The 16,796-nt window shown below is 42.8% G+C and overlaps 1 protein-coding gene across 2 annotated transcripts in view; it reads left to right on the plus strand.

Annotated features, from left to right (window-relative positions):
- LOC143982938 (cytochrome P450 2F3-like) overlaps nt 1–16,796 on the plus strand; it is a 78,471-nt gene that overhangs the window by 30,249 nt on the left and 31,426 nt on the right. For both annotated transcript variants that reach the window (XM_077482101.1, XM_077482092.1), the window contains exons 3-5: nt 2,218–2,380; nt 11,378–11,527; nt 14,607–14,767. In XM_077482101.1, coding sequence (XP_077338227.1) covers nt 2,218–2,380; nt 11,378–11,527; nt 14,607–14,767 — 474 coding nt within the window. The remainder of the gene's footprint in view (nt 1–2,217; nt 2,381–11,377; nt 11,528–14,606; nt 14,768–16,796) is intronic.

Here is a 16,796-nt window from a genome sequence, read left to right on the forward strand (position 1 = left end):
CCCCACTCCATCACAGACACTCCATTACAGACTCCCTCCATCACAGTCCTCCCTTAATATTACCGAGTCAGACTGTCTCTTTTATCAAAGCAGCATTCCCCCTTCCTCCCCCTCCCCACACTGCCCTACCTTAGTCACACAAGCCAGGAAGTACACATGGCAGGTCCAGACAAAGGGCGGGACTTTTCAAGTTAAAGGTGGGTGATTGTTTGCTAGGACCACCTCACTGTCCAGCAACCAATCATCTGCTTTGTAACTTGAAAAGTCCCACCCTTTGTCCAGACCTGCAGCACTTCCAGGCTCCAGGCTCATGTGAATAAGGTAGGGCAGTGTGGGGGGGGGGGGGGGGGAAGGGAAGTGATGAGATGATGTAAAGGAGAGCCCTGCCGCGCCTCTCATGTAATCAAGGATGTTAGCGGCAGCGGCCGGCAGGTGAGCTGGCAGAGGGGAGAGAACACCCAGGCAACTATTTGGCGAGGCTGCGGGCCGCATAGGGCTGCTACTGGGTCTGGATTCTGCCCGCGGTCTGCCATTTAGTGATGCCTGTACTAGAGCCAGCAAAATTAAGGTGACCAGATTTTTTAAATGAAATCCGGGGACATATTTTTTACTGGCAAGTGGTAAACTATTTTTTAAGTATATTTTCCTCAAATGATATATAAGATAAGATGGAGAAAAAAGTAGGAGTTAGTTACATAAAGAATGCGGTGCTCGCCAGTGCGTTACACACAGAATGCAGGGCTCAGCAGTGCGTTACACACAGAATGCAGGGCTCAGCAGTGCGTTACACACAGAATGCACGGCTCAGCAGTGCGTTACACACAGAATGCAGGGATCACCAGTGCGTTACACACAGAATGCAGGGCTCACCAGTGCGTTACACACAGAATGCAGGGCTCACCAGTGCGTTACATACAGAATGCAGGGCTCACCAGTGCGTTACACACAGAATGCAGGGCTCACCAGTGCGTTACACAGAGATTGCAGGGCTCACCAGTGCGTTACACAGAGATTGCAGGGCTCACCAGTGCGTTACACACAGAATGCAGGGCTCACCAGTGTGTTATACAGAGAAGGCAGGGCTCACCAGTGCGTTACACACAGAAGGCAGGGATCACCAGTGCATTACACACAGAAGGTAGAGCTCACCAGTGCGTTACACACAGAATGCAGGGCTCAGCAGTGCGTTACACACAGAATGCAGGGATCACCAGTGCGTTACACACAGAATGCAGGGATCACCAGTGCGTTACACACAGAATGCAGGGATCACCAGTGCGTTACACACAGAATGCAGGGCTCACCAGTGCTTTACACACAGAATGCAGGGCTCACCAGTGCGTTACACACAGAATGCAGGGCTCACCAGTGCGTTACATACAGAATGCAGGGCTCACCAGTGCGTTACAAACAGAATGCAGGGCTCACCAGTGCGTTACACAGAGATTGCAGGGCTCACCAGTGCGTTACACACAGATTGCAGGGCTCACCAGTGCGTTACACAGAGATTGCAGGGCTCACCAGTGCGTTACACACAGAATGCAGGGCTCACCAGTGTGTTATACAGAGAAGGCAGGGCTCACCAGTGCGTTACACACAGAAGGCAGGGATCACCAGTGCATTACACACAGAAGGCAGAGCTCACCAGTGCGTTACACACATTAGGCAGGGCTCACCAGTGCGTTACACACAGAAGGCAGAGATCATCAGTGCATTACACACAGAAGGCAGAGCTCACCAGTGCATTATACAGAGATTTCAGGACTTACCAGTGCATTATACACAGAATGCAGGGCTCATTAGTGCACTACACACAGAATGCAGGGCTCACCAGTGCATTACATACAGAATGCAGGGCTCCCCAGTGCATTACATACAGAATGCAGGGCTCACCAGTACATTACACCAGTGTTTTTCAACTCCAGTCCTCAAGGCGCCCCAACAGCTCATGTTTTCAGGATTTCCTTTTGATGAAATGGCTATGGTAATTACTAAGGCAGTGAAACTGATAGAGTCACCTGTGCAAAATAATAGAAATCCTGAAAACATGACCTGTTGGGGCACCTTGAGGACTGGAGTTGAGAAACACTGCATTACACACTACACACATTACACTGCCTCTAAACTGTCCTCTTGAAATATGATTTGTGTAAGCTCAGTGTAAATGCTTTTTTTGTCTTTTGTAAGTATATAACATTTCATTTCAATGTTTTGCAGCTGAAAGACAAGTATGGACCAGTTTACACTCTGTACCTGGGGCCTAAACCTGGAATTGTCCTATGTGGATATGATGTTGTGAAGGAGGCCTTAATTGATCAAAGTGAAGTATTTGGAGATAGGGGAGACTACCCTGTGTTCTTGAACTTCATAGGTGAACATGGTGAGACCAAGTTGCATTCTTTAGTTGTCCTAAATTAGCCACTGACATGTTGGATCCCAACTCCAACCAACATTTATATTAGTTTTGAGTATAGTAGAGAAAGGGTAGGACCTCAGGAAGTAAGAGAAATCTTTCCAATGTGGTTGTATACATTAACAAAAACCTACCAGAGCTTCTAACACGTCAGCACTGTACTTAAAAAGGTGCAATAATTTGCATCTATGTCACCATTTGGGTTATTTCTCTCACTTCCTGTCTCAATAACTACAAAGGAGGAAATAGAAATGTCCTTTAAGTGATAAAAACACACATTGTTTAATTTGCATTATCCCTTCTCTTTCTGTACAAGGATAAGGTACAAGTAATTATTTAATAAATTATTATTTATAAACAAAAAAAAATCAAACTACCTTTTTTCATGTAGCACCCCCCTGGGTATACTGGGAGAAAAGAGGGTACCTCCAGATGCAGGGAGTGGACTTACATTCACCCCAGGGCTCCATGGCTATAATGGGAAGTTAGAACAAATGTCACTTTAGGTTGTTTTCAATGCTTTAATGAAAAACTTGAAAGATGTAGTAGTAAAGAGGTTGAGGGGAGGTTGCAGATACCTTTTTGTAGCAGATCACTTACAGACTCCTTAGATTAAAGGACAAAGCACGGCTTTCTTCTAGCAGATATTGAATATCTGGGTAGGCCTCTCTCTCACACAGACCTAGCAACCAGTAAGATGTCTGGATAAGCCTCTCTCACAGACTTAGCAGCCAGCAGGCGCCTGGATAAGTCTCTCTCACAAACTTAGCAGCCAGGAATGTATTACCTTGATTGGACTGTAGAACAGAGTCACAGTACCCAAACCTTTAAGCCGACCCAGCAGTACTGTGAGGATAGGTTAGATGCAGGTTCGTCCTCCAAGTAAGTCACCGGGCACTTCTGAGAGACCAGCCTTCATCTTGGTTCTCTCCAGCAAGGGTCCTCCCCTGGATTTCCTCAGCTTGGCTTGGCTTCTTCCAAACAGGCAAGACAGCGTAAGGACCACCTCTGGACTAGTAGGCCCCAGACAGGCTTCTGGGCCTACTTGCGCAGCTTGCAGCAGCGTAGCCTCAGGCCTGGAGGTAAGAACTGAAAAAAGCACATAGTTACATAGTTAGTAAGGTTGAATAAAGACACCAGTCCATCCAGTTCAACCTGAGTGAGTGTCTACAGTTGTCCCTATCCCTGTACATTGCACACTCACATCGGTCCCTACCCTCGAGAAGCCCACAATCCAAGGTCCCCATTAATATACTAGGGTCAGTTTTGGACAGAAGCCAATTAACCTACCTGCATGTCTTTGGAGTGTGGGAGGAAACTGGAGTACCCGGAGGAAACCCACGCAGGCACAGGGAGAACATGCAAACTCCAGGCAGGTAGTGTCCTGGTTGGGATTCGAACCAGTAACCCTTTTTTACTGCTAGGTGAGAGTGCTAACCACTATACCACTGTGCCACCAAAAGTCCAATAAATACCCCTTCCCAGAATGCACAGCAGCAAGAACCTCCTACTGGGCTGTTTCTGGAAAAAGAATAATCATTGCAGTTCAACTTATGCCCTGTACACACTGTTGGAAATTCCGACGGAAAAGGTCCGATCAGATTATATTGACGGAAAATCCGATCGTGCGTGGGCTCTATCGGACTTTTGAGAGCAGGATCTCAAATTTTCCGACAACAAAATCTGATCTGACTTTTTACGATTGTTCGTAGAGAATTCCGATCAGACAAAATGCCAGGCATGCTCAGATCAAATTACGAGACCAAAGCTATTGGCCTGAACGTAGTCCCTTCGTAACGAACGAACGTCATCACATTCTGAACGATCGGATTTTCCTACAACTTTGTCAAATTTAGGACAGAATCATTAAACTATGTACAATCAATCTGAGCTGTTTACAGCTCAGCCAAAACTAGATTTACAATATAGCCCCATTTTTGGAAACAGGGGGCTATATTTATAATCGATATACAGTTGTCACATGACCCAGCTCTTTCCCAGCTTGTTTCTAGGGAAACATAAGCAGGAGGAGCTTCTAGTCCTCTGCTGCTGATCACATGTTCAAAACAAACAAGAACAGCCTTTGGAATATCAATAAACTGTTTTAAATTGTCATACAAATATATATTTTGAATCAAATCTTTATAATTTTAGACTATAACATGGTGTGGGTGGACTTCTGGCTGTCACAGGCCGTGTCACGCCCCTCCAGCCTGCGTCTTAGAATATGAGGGAGATGAAGCCTCCATCATTCTAACCTACAAGGAGGAGGGAGGGAGTGGGCTGTCATTTACCTCTGTGTATACGCCCACATGTTTGACTCTATAGTCACATGGGCTGCTCAGATGTGATAGGGAGGAAATTATAAATCAAAGGAGCAGCGCTATGCAAGACATGCATACTGTATATACATCAATAATTGACAAAAGTAAACAGAAATGACAAATTAAGAAATTCATCAACAACAATAAGTGGTTATTAATGAATTTCTTAATTTGTCCTAGCGCAGATTTTTAGTATTTTAGTTTTGATATAGAGGAAATGCTTAGCATAGAAACTCACTGAAAACTGAGAATGTGCAGAGCTGCCAACACTGCTCTGCACAATTTCCAACTGTAGTGGGGACATAGAAAGGAGGGAGGGATAGAGAACAGCAGGATCAACCATTTTTTTTGCAGAATACAGAAAACAAATCCCTTAGTGGCTGAGTGAATATGAACAGCATGTAATATAACATCTACTGATAATTTTTAATGATGGTTTAATGACTCTTTAAAACCAGTGGCGGCCCTAATCCATGCGCCTGGCCCCTAATCTACATGCAGGTTGCCGGACACCTGGATTTCAATTATTATTATTTTTTTTAAACACATGATTAGAGCCTGAGGCTCTATTTGGCTTCATAAAGGGTGGGCTCGGGACGCAGAGCACTGCACCCCGAGCCCACCCACTTGTGTGACAATAGCAAACTAATATTCGCTATTGTCTTCTTGCTTCTCCTCCCAGCCAATCAGGAAGCGGGTGTTAAGACCTGATTGGCCGAGAGGAGAAGCGATAGTATTGGCCGGCCAGGAGCAGAAGCAGGGCAGAAGCCGCCGAGTAGGAGACAGAGAGGGAAACCGCCGAAGCTGCCCACGACCTGGATGGCGTAAGTTATATTGTGCCAAGCTGGACCAATGTAAGTATGCAATAAAGATCATACCTGGGGTTCAGCTTTAACCACTTGAGGACCGCCGTATTGCCAATGTATGTCAGCACAATGGCACAGGCAGGCACAATCACGTACATCTACGTGATTGCCTTCCAGCGGGTGGGGGGTCCGATCGGACCCCCTCCCGCTGGTTACGGCGGTCCGATTCGGTCCAGGAGCGCTCCGTGATGAGGGGATGGCCGTTGGTTTTCGGCCACCCCCTCTGGATCGCTCCTGGCCAATGAGAAGCTTCCTCCCCTGTGTATTGTTTACACAGGAAGGAGGAAGTGATGTCATTCTCCTCGGGGCGGTCTTTTTGACCGGACTACGAGGAGAAGAGTAAAAGTAAGTGTGCACCAACACTACACTGACATGTAGGTACACACAGGCACACAAACCCCCCCCCGATCCCCCCCCCGATCGCCCCCCGATCCCCCCCGCCCCCCCTCCCCCCCCAGTCACAGTGTCACTGATTGCATTGATCATTTCTTTACTGATCAATGCATTCAGTGTCAGTTGTGACAGTAAAAACTGTCAGGACAGTTAGTGTTAGGTCCAGGGTAGCCCCCTATCACCCCCCAATAAAGATTTAACCCCCTGATTGCCCCTAGAGTTAACCCTTTCACCCCCTTTTGCCAGTGTCACTAAGCGATCATTTTTCTGATCGCTGCATGTGTCGCTAGGTAGCTAGTTATTTTTTTAGGTTCACCGCCAGGTTTTTATATCGCTAGGTACCCCGATATACTACCCAATAATGGGTTTAACCCCCTGATTGCCGCTAGTTAACCCTTTCACCCCCTTTTGCCAGTGTCACTAAGCGATCGTTTTTCTGATCGCTGCATTAGTGTCGCTACAGTCGCTAGGTAGCTAGTTATTTTTTTAGGTTCACCGCCAGGTTTTTATAGCGCTAGGTACCCCGATATACTACCCAATAATGGTTTTAACCCCCTGATTTCCGCTAGTTAACCCTTTCACCCCCTTTTGCCAGTGTCACTAAGCGATAATTTTTCTGAACGCTGCATCAGTGTCGCTAGTGTCGCTAGGTAGCTAGTTATTTTTTTAGGTTCACCGCCAGGTTTTTATAGCGCTAGGTACCCCGATATACTACCCAATAATGGTTTTAACCCCCTGATTGCTGCTAGTTAACCCTTTCACCCCCTTTCACCAGCGATCACAGTATAAGTGTCACTGGTGACGCTGGTTAGCCAGTTAGTTATTTAGGTTCCCGTCAGGTTTTTATATAGCGCCAGGGACCCCCATATACTACCTAATAAAAATTTGAACCCCCTGATTGCTCCTAGTTAACCCTTTCACCACTGATCACCGTATAAGTGTTACGGGTGACTCTGGTTAGTTTGTTTTTTATAGCATCAGGGCACCCACCATTTATTACCCAATAAAGGTTTAACCCCCTGATCACCCGGCGGGTGATATCAATTAGGTTTTAGGGTCAGGGTCTGCGTCGCCCCAGGCAGCGCTAGGTTACTGCCAGTACCGCTAACACCCACACGCAAAGCATACACCTCCCGTAGTGGTATAGAATCTGAACAGATCAATATCTGATCTGATCAGATCTATACTAGCGTCCCCAGCAGTTTAGGGTTCCAAAAAAACGCATTGTTAGCGGGATCAGCCCAAATACCTGCTGGCACCTGCGTTTTGCCCCTCTGCCCAGCCCACCCAAGTGCAGTATCGATCGATCACTGTCACTTACAAAACACTAAACACATAACTGCAGCGATCGCAGAGTCAGGCCTGATCCCTGCCATCGCTAACAGGTTTTTTGGTAGCATTTTTTATTCAAATCCGGAAGGCAGTGCTTGGTTTTCGGGGTCCCGTACGTGGCTAGGCTCCCAAAAAGTCCCCCACATGTGGTATCCCCGTACTCGGGAGAAGCAGCAGAATTTATTTTGGGGTGTAATTTGACTTCTGCCCATAGCATGTGTGAGCAATATATCATTTAGTGACAACTTTGTGCAAAAAAAAAAAAGTTTGTAATATTCCCGCAACTTTTGGCAAAATATAAAATATTCCATGGACTCAACATGCCTCTTAGTAAATAGCTTGGGGTGTCTACTTTCCAAAATGGGGTCATTTGGGGGGGTTTTGTGCTATTTTGGCATTTTATGGACTTCGAAACTGTGATAGGTAGTGAGGAGTTAAATCAAAAATTTGCACCCTTAGAAATCCTGAAGGTGGTGATTGGTTTTCGGGGTGCCGTGCGCGACTAGACTCCCAAAAAGTCCCACACATGTGGTATCCCCGTACTCAGGAGAAGCAGCAGAATGTATTTTGGGGTGTCATTTCACATATGCCCATAGCATGTAGGAGCAATATATCATTTAGTGACAACTTGGTGCAAAAAAAAAAAAGTTTGTAATATTCCCGCAACTTGTGGCAAAATATAAAATATTCCATGGACTCAACATGCCTCTCAGTAAATAGCTTGGGGTGTCTACTTTCCAAAATGGGGTCATTTTGGGGGGTTTTGTGCTATTTTGGCATTTTATGGCCTTCGAAACTGTGATAGGTAGTGAGGAGTTAAATCAAAAATTTGCACCCTTAGAAATCTTGAAGGTGGTGATTGGTTTTCGGGGTGCCGTGCGCGACTAGACTCCCAAAAAGTCCCACACATGTGGTATCCCCATACTCGGGAGAAGTAGCGGAATATATTTTGGGGTGCAATTCCACATATAACCATGGCATGTGTGAGCAATATATCATTTAGTGACAACTTTTTGTAAAAAAAAATTTTTTTTTTTTTTTTTGTCATTATTCAATCCCTTAGGACAAAAAAAATAAATATTCAATGGGCTCAACATACCCATCAGCAATTTCCTTGGGGTGTCTACTTTCCAAAATGGGGTCATTTGGGGGGGATTTGTACTGCCCTGCCATTTTAGCACCTCAAGAAATGAGATCGGCAGTCATAAATTAAAAGCTGTGTAAATTCCAGAAAATGTACTCTAGTTTGTAGACGCTATAACTTTTGCGCAAACCAAAAAATATATGCTTATTGACATTTTTTTTACTAAAGACATGTGGCTGAATAAATTTTGCCCTCAATGTATGACTAAAATTTAGTTTATTCGATTTTTCTTATAACAAAAAGAAGAAAATATCTTTTTTTTTCAAAATTTTCGCTCTTTTTCCATTTATATTGCAAAAAAAAAAAAACGCAGAGGCAATCAAATACCATCAAAAGAAAGCTCTATTTGTGGGAAGAAAAGGACGCAAATTTCGTTTGGGTGCAATATTGCATGACCGCGCAATTACCAGTTAAAGCAGCGCAGTGCGAAATTGCAAAAAGACCTCTGGTCCTTAAGGTATTTATTGGTCCGGAACTGAAGTGGTTAAAATAGGTAAAAAAAAAAAAAGCGAACAGATGTTCTAACTTCCCCGATCTATCCAAAAATCAACAGAAAATTTATTTTCAAGAATTAGAAATATATTAACCGAAAACATCCAAAGGGTTTGTACATTAGTTACAGTTTAGGAAATCAGACTATATTACCAGCTTGTTGTAAAACTGTTTTGGAGTCATTTTGATTTACCATTTGCCACTAAGCATAAAAGATGAGATTGTGTCAGAGTAAAAAAAAAAAAACATACCAAATACATTAAAGCAGACCTTCAGTCATTTTTTCATCTATTACATTTTCTGCCCTTGTTGTTTTAACATTTGATAGTAAAACATTTATTTTCTGCCGGTAAATACCTTATACAGCCCACTTCCTGTTTCTTGTCTGGTAAAAAGCCTAGGCTTATGACATAATGTACAGCTCTCGCTTTTACACTTGTGAGAGTTTGCCAGGAAGGAAGGGAGGGTGAGCCATAGGAGGACCAATGAGAGCTGCAGAGCTTGAGGTGTGCTTCTGTGTGTCTGTGTAAATTCAGAAAGTTAACAGGCAGCAGCTTCAGCTGCCCTCAGTTAAAAACTCTGTCTTATCTGGATATGTTATGAGGACAATGCAAGAAGAGGAGGATCTGTGCATGCAAGATCAAGCAGTTTTTTTTTACACAGTGCAGAGGATTAACCCCTTAGGTTTCCCAGTGATTATAATAAGCATGCTTTACTGCAAATACAAACTGATTTTATTGTTGTGGGTTTAGTAATACCTTAATATTAATAAAGTCGATTTTTTATGCAATTACATGCCCTGCGAGATTTAGAATTCTGTCAATATTTTTTTGTAAATCACAGAATTCTGTTTACTGGGGTGCTGCATTCAGGACACACAGAAGGGACTTTTTTTTAAGACAGGCAGTTTCCTGCTATCCTCCCATTCTCCATTCTTAAAGTAGTTGTAAACCTCAGGCATGAAATATGATCAAAGCATATCTTTCTATAGTGTGTACTTGTCTCAATCCAGAGCACTGAGTGTCATTTTTCTCTACTGCTTTGTTCCTTTGCTATAAGCATTAGTCACTTCTGGCAAGTTTTTCTGACACCAAGAGAAAAATGGTGACAGGGGAGGGCTTTCCATCTGATTGACAGCCTCAGCTCTGATCTTGTTTGCTGTGTGGAGGAGGGTGTGTCCCTCCCCTCCAATCAGCTTTCAGAGCTCCCCTTACTGATGTAATTTTAGCTCTTCACCCCCTGCTTTTTTAGAGCTGAGAGATCCTGTGTAAATTCTACACTTTGAATGGATGTAAGGGTTACACAGCAGTTGATAGACAGGAACAACTTGTGTAAGATGATTTGTTTCATCTCTGTGTCTCATATGAGGCCAGTCACTTCACTGGGTATATGTAAGGGTTTACAACCACTTTAAAAGGCCCACAGTGTTCTTGGAGGGCACAGGGGAACTGGATGAGTACTGCTGGGGACAGTAGGGGAGATCTGATCATGCTTCACCATGTAGAAGTGGTTGGTTGGCTCTATAGCCCACTACATTATTTCTACCAGATATAGCAAAGTCTTTGTCTGAGTTTCTTTGATGTCTGGATAAAATCTAGCCCCACCAAGCCATAGGCACCTGCTTAACCCCCCCTGGCGGTGTTCCCGAGTCTGGCTCGGGGTAGAATTTTTATACCAAAAGCGGTAACCCCGAGCCAGACTCGGGACCGCATCACTGGATCCAGGGGGACGCTTACTTACTCCCTTGGATCCAGCGATGTCCCCCCGCTGTACGAGCGGCTCGTCCTCCACTCGATTCATCACGGAGCCAATCTCCGTTCCCTGCGAGCGTTGTGAAAATGTAATAGACAGATTTAATAAGAGTGTGTTTTTCTGACTTAGGCCGCGTACACACGGGCGGATTGTCTGCCCAACTAAGTTCGTCAGACAATCCGACAGACAGTCCGTTCAAAATTTGAATGAACGGACTTGACCACACACGATGAGCAGACAGTCCGCTGAAAGCGTGCGCGATGACGTGTACAGCACGTACGACGGGACTAGAAAAACGACGTCCTATACACTGCAATGCAACCTTCGGCCGTGTAAATCCTTTCTGAGCATGCGCCATACTTAGTCCGTCCAACTTGCCTACACACGAGCGGACTGTCCGCTGAAACCAAGTTTGGACGGACAAAACCAAGTTTGAACGGACAAAATTACGGAAATTCCGTAAGACTTTGTTCGTCAGACAGTCCGCTGAAAAAGTCCGCTGAAGCCCACACACGAGCGGATTGTCCGCTGAAACACGGTTCAGCGGACTAAGTTGGACAGACAATTCGCCCGTGTGTACGCGGCCTTACTTTTAACAAGAACTGGCTCCCATGAACATTAGTGATTATACACCTGTTTTTTGTTTTTTTTACTCTAACAGACCTTTGCTTTACCAATGGGGAGAGATGGAAGTTACTTCGGCGCTTTGCTCTGCTCACACTGAGGAACTTTGGCATGGGGAAGAGGAGTCTGGAAGAGCGAATACAAGAGGAGGCTCAGTTCCTCATGGAAGAGTTTAAAAGGACAAAGGGTGCAGCTCTTCTACAAATCAGATTTTATTTTATGTTTTGTATCAAATATACTACAAAGGAAGAGGACAGCCAAAGCCTTCAATTAATCTGTTAATGTATTTTGCAAATCATAATTCCATCTCCATCTCTGTTTTTCAGCCACATACCCTTTTAGAATTAGCCTGTCCCAGTTCTTCACAGGGTAGATGGGGACTACATACAGTGAGGTGGAGAGGACATGGGTGGGTTATGGTTCACAGAAACTGGAGGTATAAGCCATGAGGGTGGTTGGAGGTTTGGACAGTGTTAAGGTTTATAGGCTTCAGAGGTGGGGCACAGGCAATAGATTGGTGGGTTGTGGTCTGGTTAGCTGCAACAAACAGTAAGGCCTCATGTACACTTCTGCTGGTAAATGGACGTTCAGAGGCAATTGGCTGCTTTTTTCAGCTGCCCCTGAACTCATCCAATGTTATCTTATGTGTACATGTACACAGGTTCGTTTAATGTCATTTTTGCGGCTATAGGCTTTTCTTTGAAGGCAAAAAAATGAGTTTAGATGCCAAAGTTTCTGACGTTTCAGACGCAAAACGTGGCAATATGCGTTTTTACAGGCATCCTATTATTTAACAAAACTTAAAAATGATAGCAAATGATTAAAAAACACTAAGAAAAATTTAAAAACTTGTAATTGCTTGCTATGCTTCATAGACCATTTATATACCCATAATGAGCAATACACAATCCAATACACCACTAGCATTGCTGTTAGCCAAAGTATAATTGGAATTTGACCTATATGTTGTTAGATTTCAACCAGATGACCCCACATTGAGCTTCACCCCCGACTTGATCAAACATAGTGGCATGAAATGTAGTGTTAGGGGTTAGTGTTTCCTATTAGGGTTAGGGGGTTATGGTTAGGGTTTTCCACTTGATGTTTAGGGTTATGGTTTCCTGTTAGTGTTAGGGGGTTATGGTTAGGGTTAGGGTTTTCCCCTTGAAGAACAAGTTTAGGGTTATGGCAAGGGTTATGGTTTCCTAATAGGGTTAGTGTTTTCCCCTTGAAGAACAAGTTTAGGGTTATGGTAAGGGTTATGGTTTCCTGTTAAGGTTAGGGTTTCTGGTTAGGGCTGGGTTAGGGTTTAGGTTTAGGTTAGGGGTTATGGTTAGGGTTTTCCCCTTGAAGAACAAGTTAGGGTTAGGGTTTCCGGTTAGGGTTAGGATTTCCGGTTAGGGTTTCCCATTAGGGTTAGGGTTTTCCCCTTGAACAAGTTTAGGGTTATGGTAAGTGTTATGACTATCATGAGGGGAAAGGGGCAAGGGAAAGGTTGGGACTTTATATGAAGCATGTAGTCTCCAGGGGCAACCAACTATCAATAGTATAATTTTTTAGAAAACATACATTGGGACCATATTCAATAAAGTAACATAAATAAATGATAGTGGTACTGTAACCTCTGGAAAGAGTCTAAAAATGCCTAAGCATATATATAGTACACCATCCCAGGGAAAACCTACTATCAATGGTAATGATGTAATTCTAGTTATTAAAATACAGTAACCAAGATTAGTAAAATAAGAAACAGTTTTTAATAGTGGTGGCATAGCCCCTAAATTCATCCATATACACATACACATCAATCATTTACATATCAAATAGTATTTAAAATAATGGAAAAAATCTCCTAACTTGCTTGATGGTAAGTGTTATGTTTTCTCGTTAGGGTTAGGGTTTCCAGTCAGGGTTAAGGGTTAGGGTTAGGGTTTTCCATTAGGGGGTTATGATTAGGGTTAGGGTTTTGGGTTAGGGTTAATTAAATATATTTTAAAAAACTGCAATTAAATTTAGCATAAAAAAGACAAAATAAAAAAATGAAATTACATATACAGTTTAGAAAAAAAAATCAATTGCAATTTAAAAATTAAATATATATAAAAAATTTGAATTTTTTCATCACATATGCTCATTATGGGATCCATAGTAAAAGCACCAAAATTGAGGTAGATACACTGCTGCTCTTTCAGCTGCTTCTGCTCTCTCTGGTCTCACAGAATGGCTGAAATAGTTAAATAATACTGTTTTTGGGCTTTGGGAGGGTCCTATGATGTTATCTTAAATAAATGCTCCTAGACGCAAAACGTGGCAAAACTGATGTTTTTAAACGCCGGTTTGGAATCTGTCAAAAAATTCATTCAGAGGAGGTTGCCTAGCGTCCCATGTACATTAAGCCTAAGTGAATAAACACTCCATTATGGGGTAGACATGTGCAATTTGTTTCTTTCCGAATTCGTTCTTTAACGTATTTCAATAAATTAGTTCATTCGGAAAAATCCGAAATAGCGAAAACCCGTTTAACAAATTTTTCCCAATATTCGAAAATTTGTAAATGCGTACATTCAGAAATTCGTACATTCGCACATTCGTAAATACGTACATTCATACATTTGTAATTCGTAAATCAGTAAATTCGGAAATCTGAAATAATAATTAACTAATAATAACTTAACTATTACTAACAATTAAATTGTAGGCATTGTAATTTTCTTTCAAATTTGGCTGTTAGTGAACGTAACTAATACAAAATTTATCCGAAGTTACAAATTATCCGAAATAATGAATTCTGTATCCAAAGGAATAGAACGTGATGAATTAATAATAATAAATAACAATAATAATAATAAAAAACTTTTTATTATTATTTATTATTAATTTGTTCCATTCCATTTGTTTAGATGCGGCATTCGTTATTACGGATAATTTGTAACATCGGATAAATTCGTATTCATTACGTTCACTAAGCCAAATTTGAAAGGAAATTATAATACCTATAATTTGTTACGATTTCAGATTTTCAAATTTTTCTGTTTTCGAATCTCCAAATTTTCAAATTTACGAATGTACGAATATACAAATTTCCTAATTTGCAAATGTACAAATTTACTAATTGCGATCATAATGAATGACCCGAAAAACGAAACAAAAACGATTTTTTTTTTTGACAGTGCACATGTCTATTATGGGGTGGGAGTGGGGCCTACATACACTAATGGATGTGTCAAGACAGTAAATAACACTGATGTGTATGACTTGTTTCCTAGGGACTCCAGTTAATCCCACAAATTACTTTGCTCGAACAGTCGCAAACGTGATTTGCTCCATAGTTTTTGGCAGTCGGTTTAATTACGAAGACAGGAGACTCTTGGCAATAACCAAAAGTATTTATAATAACTTCCTTGTCATGAGCGGCACCTTGGGAACGGTGAGCATGAAGTGATTTATTTTCTGTATTTAAAAGATTAGTTCTAAAAAATAAAAATGTTCTTCTTTTTTTGTTAGTTGGTTAAGTATAAAATATTGCATATGAATATGCTTTTTTCATTTTTTTTAGCCAGCAGGAGAAGCTCTCTGGTTCTTTTTAAAATGTTTCCTTTGTTATAAAAATATTGTTTACAGTGCTCAGTAGGTCATGCTGAAATGTACACACATAGCTGAATGAGTTAGAGAAGGGACACATTTCTAAATGGAACCCTATGGACGGTACCTTAAAGGCTCAAGTAAATAGATAGAAAAATATAGATTCTGTAGATAGATAGGTATAGGCAAGTGAAGAGTACCCTTTGTGATACGCTGAACTTTCTTATGGTCCTTGATATGCAACTGGGGTTAAGACAGTAATTGCCTTTTTACTTCTCACCAAACCTACATCTAAAATAAATGGGCATTGTCTGCACAAATAAATGGTCAGATGCACAAATGCTTGGTGGGTGTGTGTCGGTGTGTTTGCATATACTCCCAAAAAATAATGAAGCTCATCCAAAACCATTTTAGTTTCCCTTTCGGCTAGAAGCACATGGGTGGCTTGGCCCTTCAGCATCAACTTCCAGTGTTTTAGGCACCCGGGAAGCACAGGTGCATCACCCAGCCCACTGCCAGCAGCCGGTTAAAATCTTTGATCGGCTCAAATATGTAACAGTTGTACACTGTACCGATTGGTACTCACATTTAGGGCCATGTTCATTCAAGGATGTATGCTCCAAAAGCAAAATTCTGCACTGGTACAGCATCCAAATACTACGTGTTACAACCTGTCATAGATTTTATCAGCCAAATGGAAGTGTATGAGCAAAATTAGGATGGCCGCACTCCCCAAAATAGATGCAATAGAAAATGTTTTTTGAGGAGTATAAAAACAAATGAACAAAGGAGCAATGACATAGGCAATGTCAGGGGAAAATGTGACGCATTACACATGACTAGCGTGCTTCGTCAAAACCATCTGGTTGCCTGCAGCAGTGACAGGGCATGCACCCCATCTGATGCGCGTTCATGTGCAGCTCAGCGGTCTTCACCTGGAGCCGTTCTTTTGCTTTGTTCAACCTGAAGTGAGCTGTCAGGCCACAGAAAATACCAGGGTTTGATGCTGACAGGCCAAACCCCCATGTGCACCTTCCCGCTGCCACCTCCCAGCCCTTTAAAAGGTCCTAAATGCTGGAATATGGAGGCAAGCATTCCAATCATATGACCACTGTGACTGGCAGTCAACACAATAATACATACGGAGTAGGGGTGAGCTTCGAGTTAGAAACAAACTCATTGCCTGTTCTCCTGTTCTCCAAACAGCGAGCAATTTGGGGTGTTCACGGCAAATTCGAAAAGCCACGGAACACCCTGTAAAAGTCTATGGGAGAAATCTAAAATGCTCATTTTAAAGGCTAATATGCAAGTTATTGTCCTAAAAAGTGTTTGGGGACCTGGGTCCTGCCCCAGGGGACAAAAACTTTTAAAAATGGCTGTTTTTTCAGGAGCAGTGATTTTAATAATGCTTAAAGTGAAACAATAAAAGTGTAAGGCCGCGTACACACGGGCGTAAAAATTTGCATGAACGGACTTGACCACACACGATGAACGAACAGTCCGCTGAAAGCATGCACGATGACGTGAATGGCACGTACGACGGGACGAGAAATTCGACGTCCAATACACTGCAATGCAACCTTCGCCGTGTAAATCCTTTCTGAGCATGCGCGAAACTTAGTCTGTCGAACAAGCCTACACACGAGCGGACTGTCCGCTGAAACCAAGTTTGGACGGACTGTCTTACGGAAATTCCGAAAGACTTTGTTCGTCAGACTGTCCGCTGAAACTGTCCGCTGAAGCCCACACACGAGCGGATTGTCCGCTGAAACACTGTTCAGCGGACTAAGTTGGGCGAACAGTCCGCCCGTGTGTACGCGGCCTAATACTCCTTTAAATTTTGTAACTAGGGGTGGGTATAGTATGCCTCATGT

The sequence above is a fragment of the Lithobates pipiens genome, unplaced genomic scaffold (assembly GCF_037356315.1).
Source record: "Lithobates pipiens isolate NorthernLeopardFrog02 unplaced genomic scaffold, aLitPip1_a1.2 Scaffold_1, whole genome shotgun sequence".
NCBI lineage: Eukaryota > Metazoa > Chordata > Amphibia > Anura > Ranidae > Lithobates > Lithobates pipiens.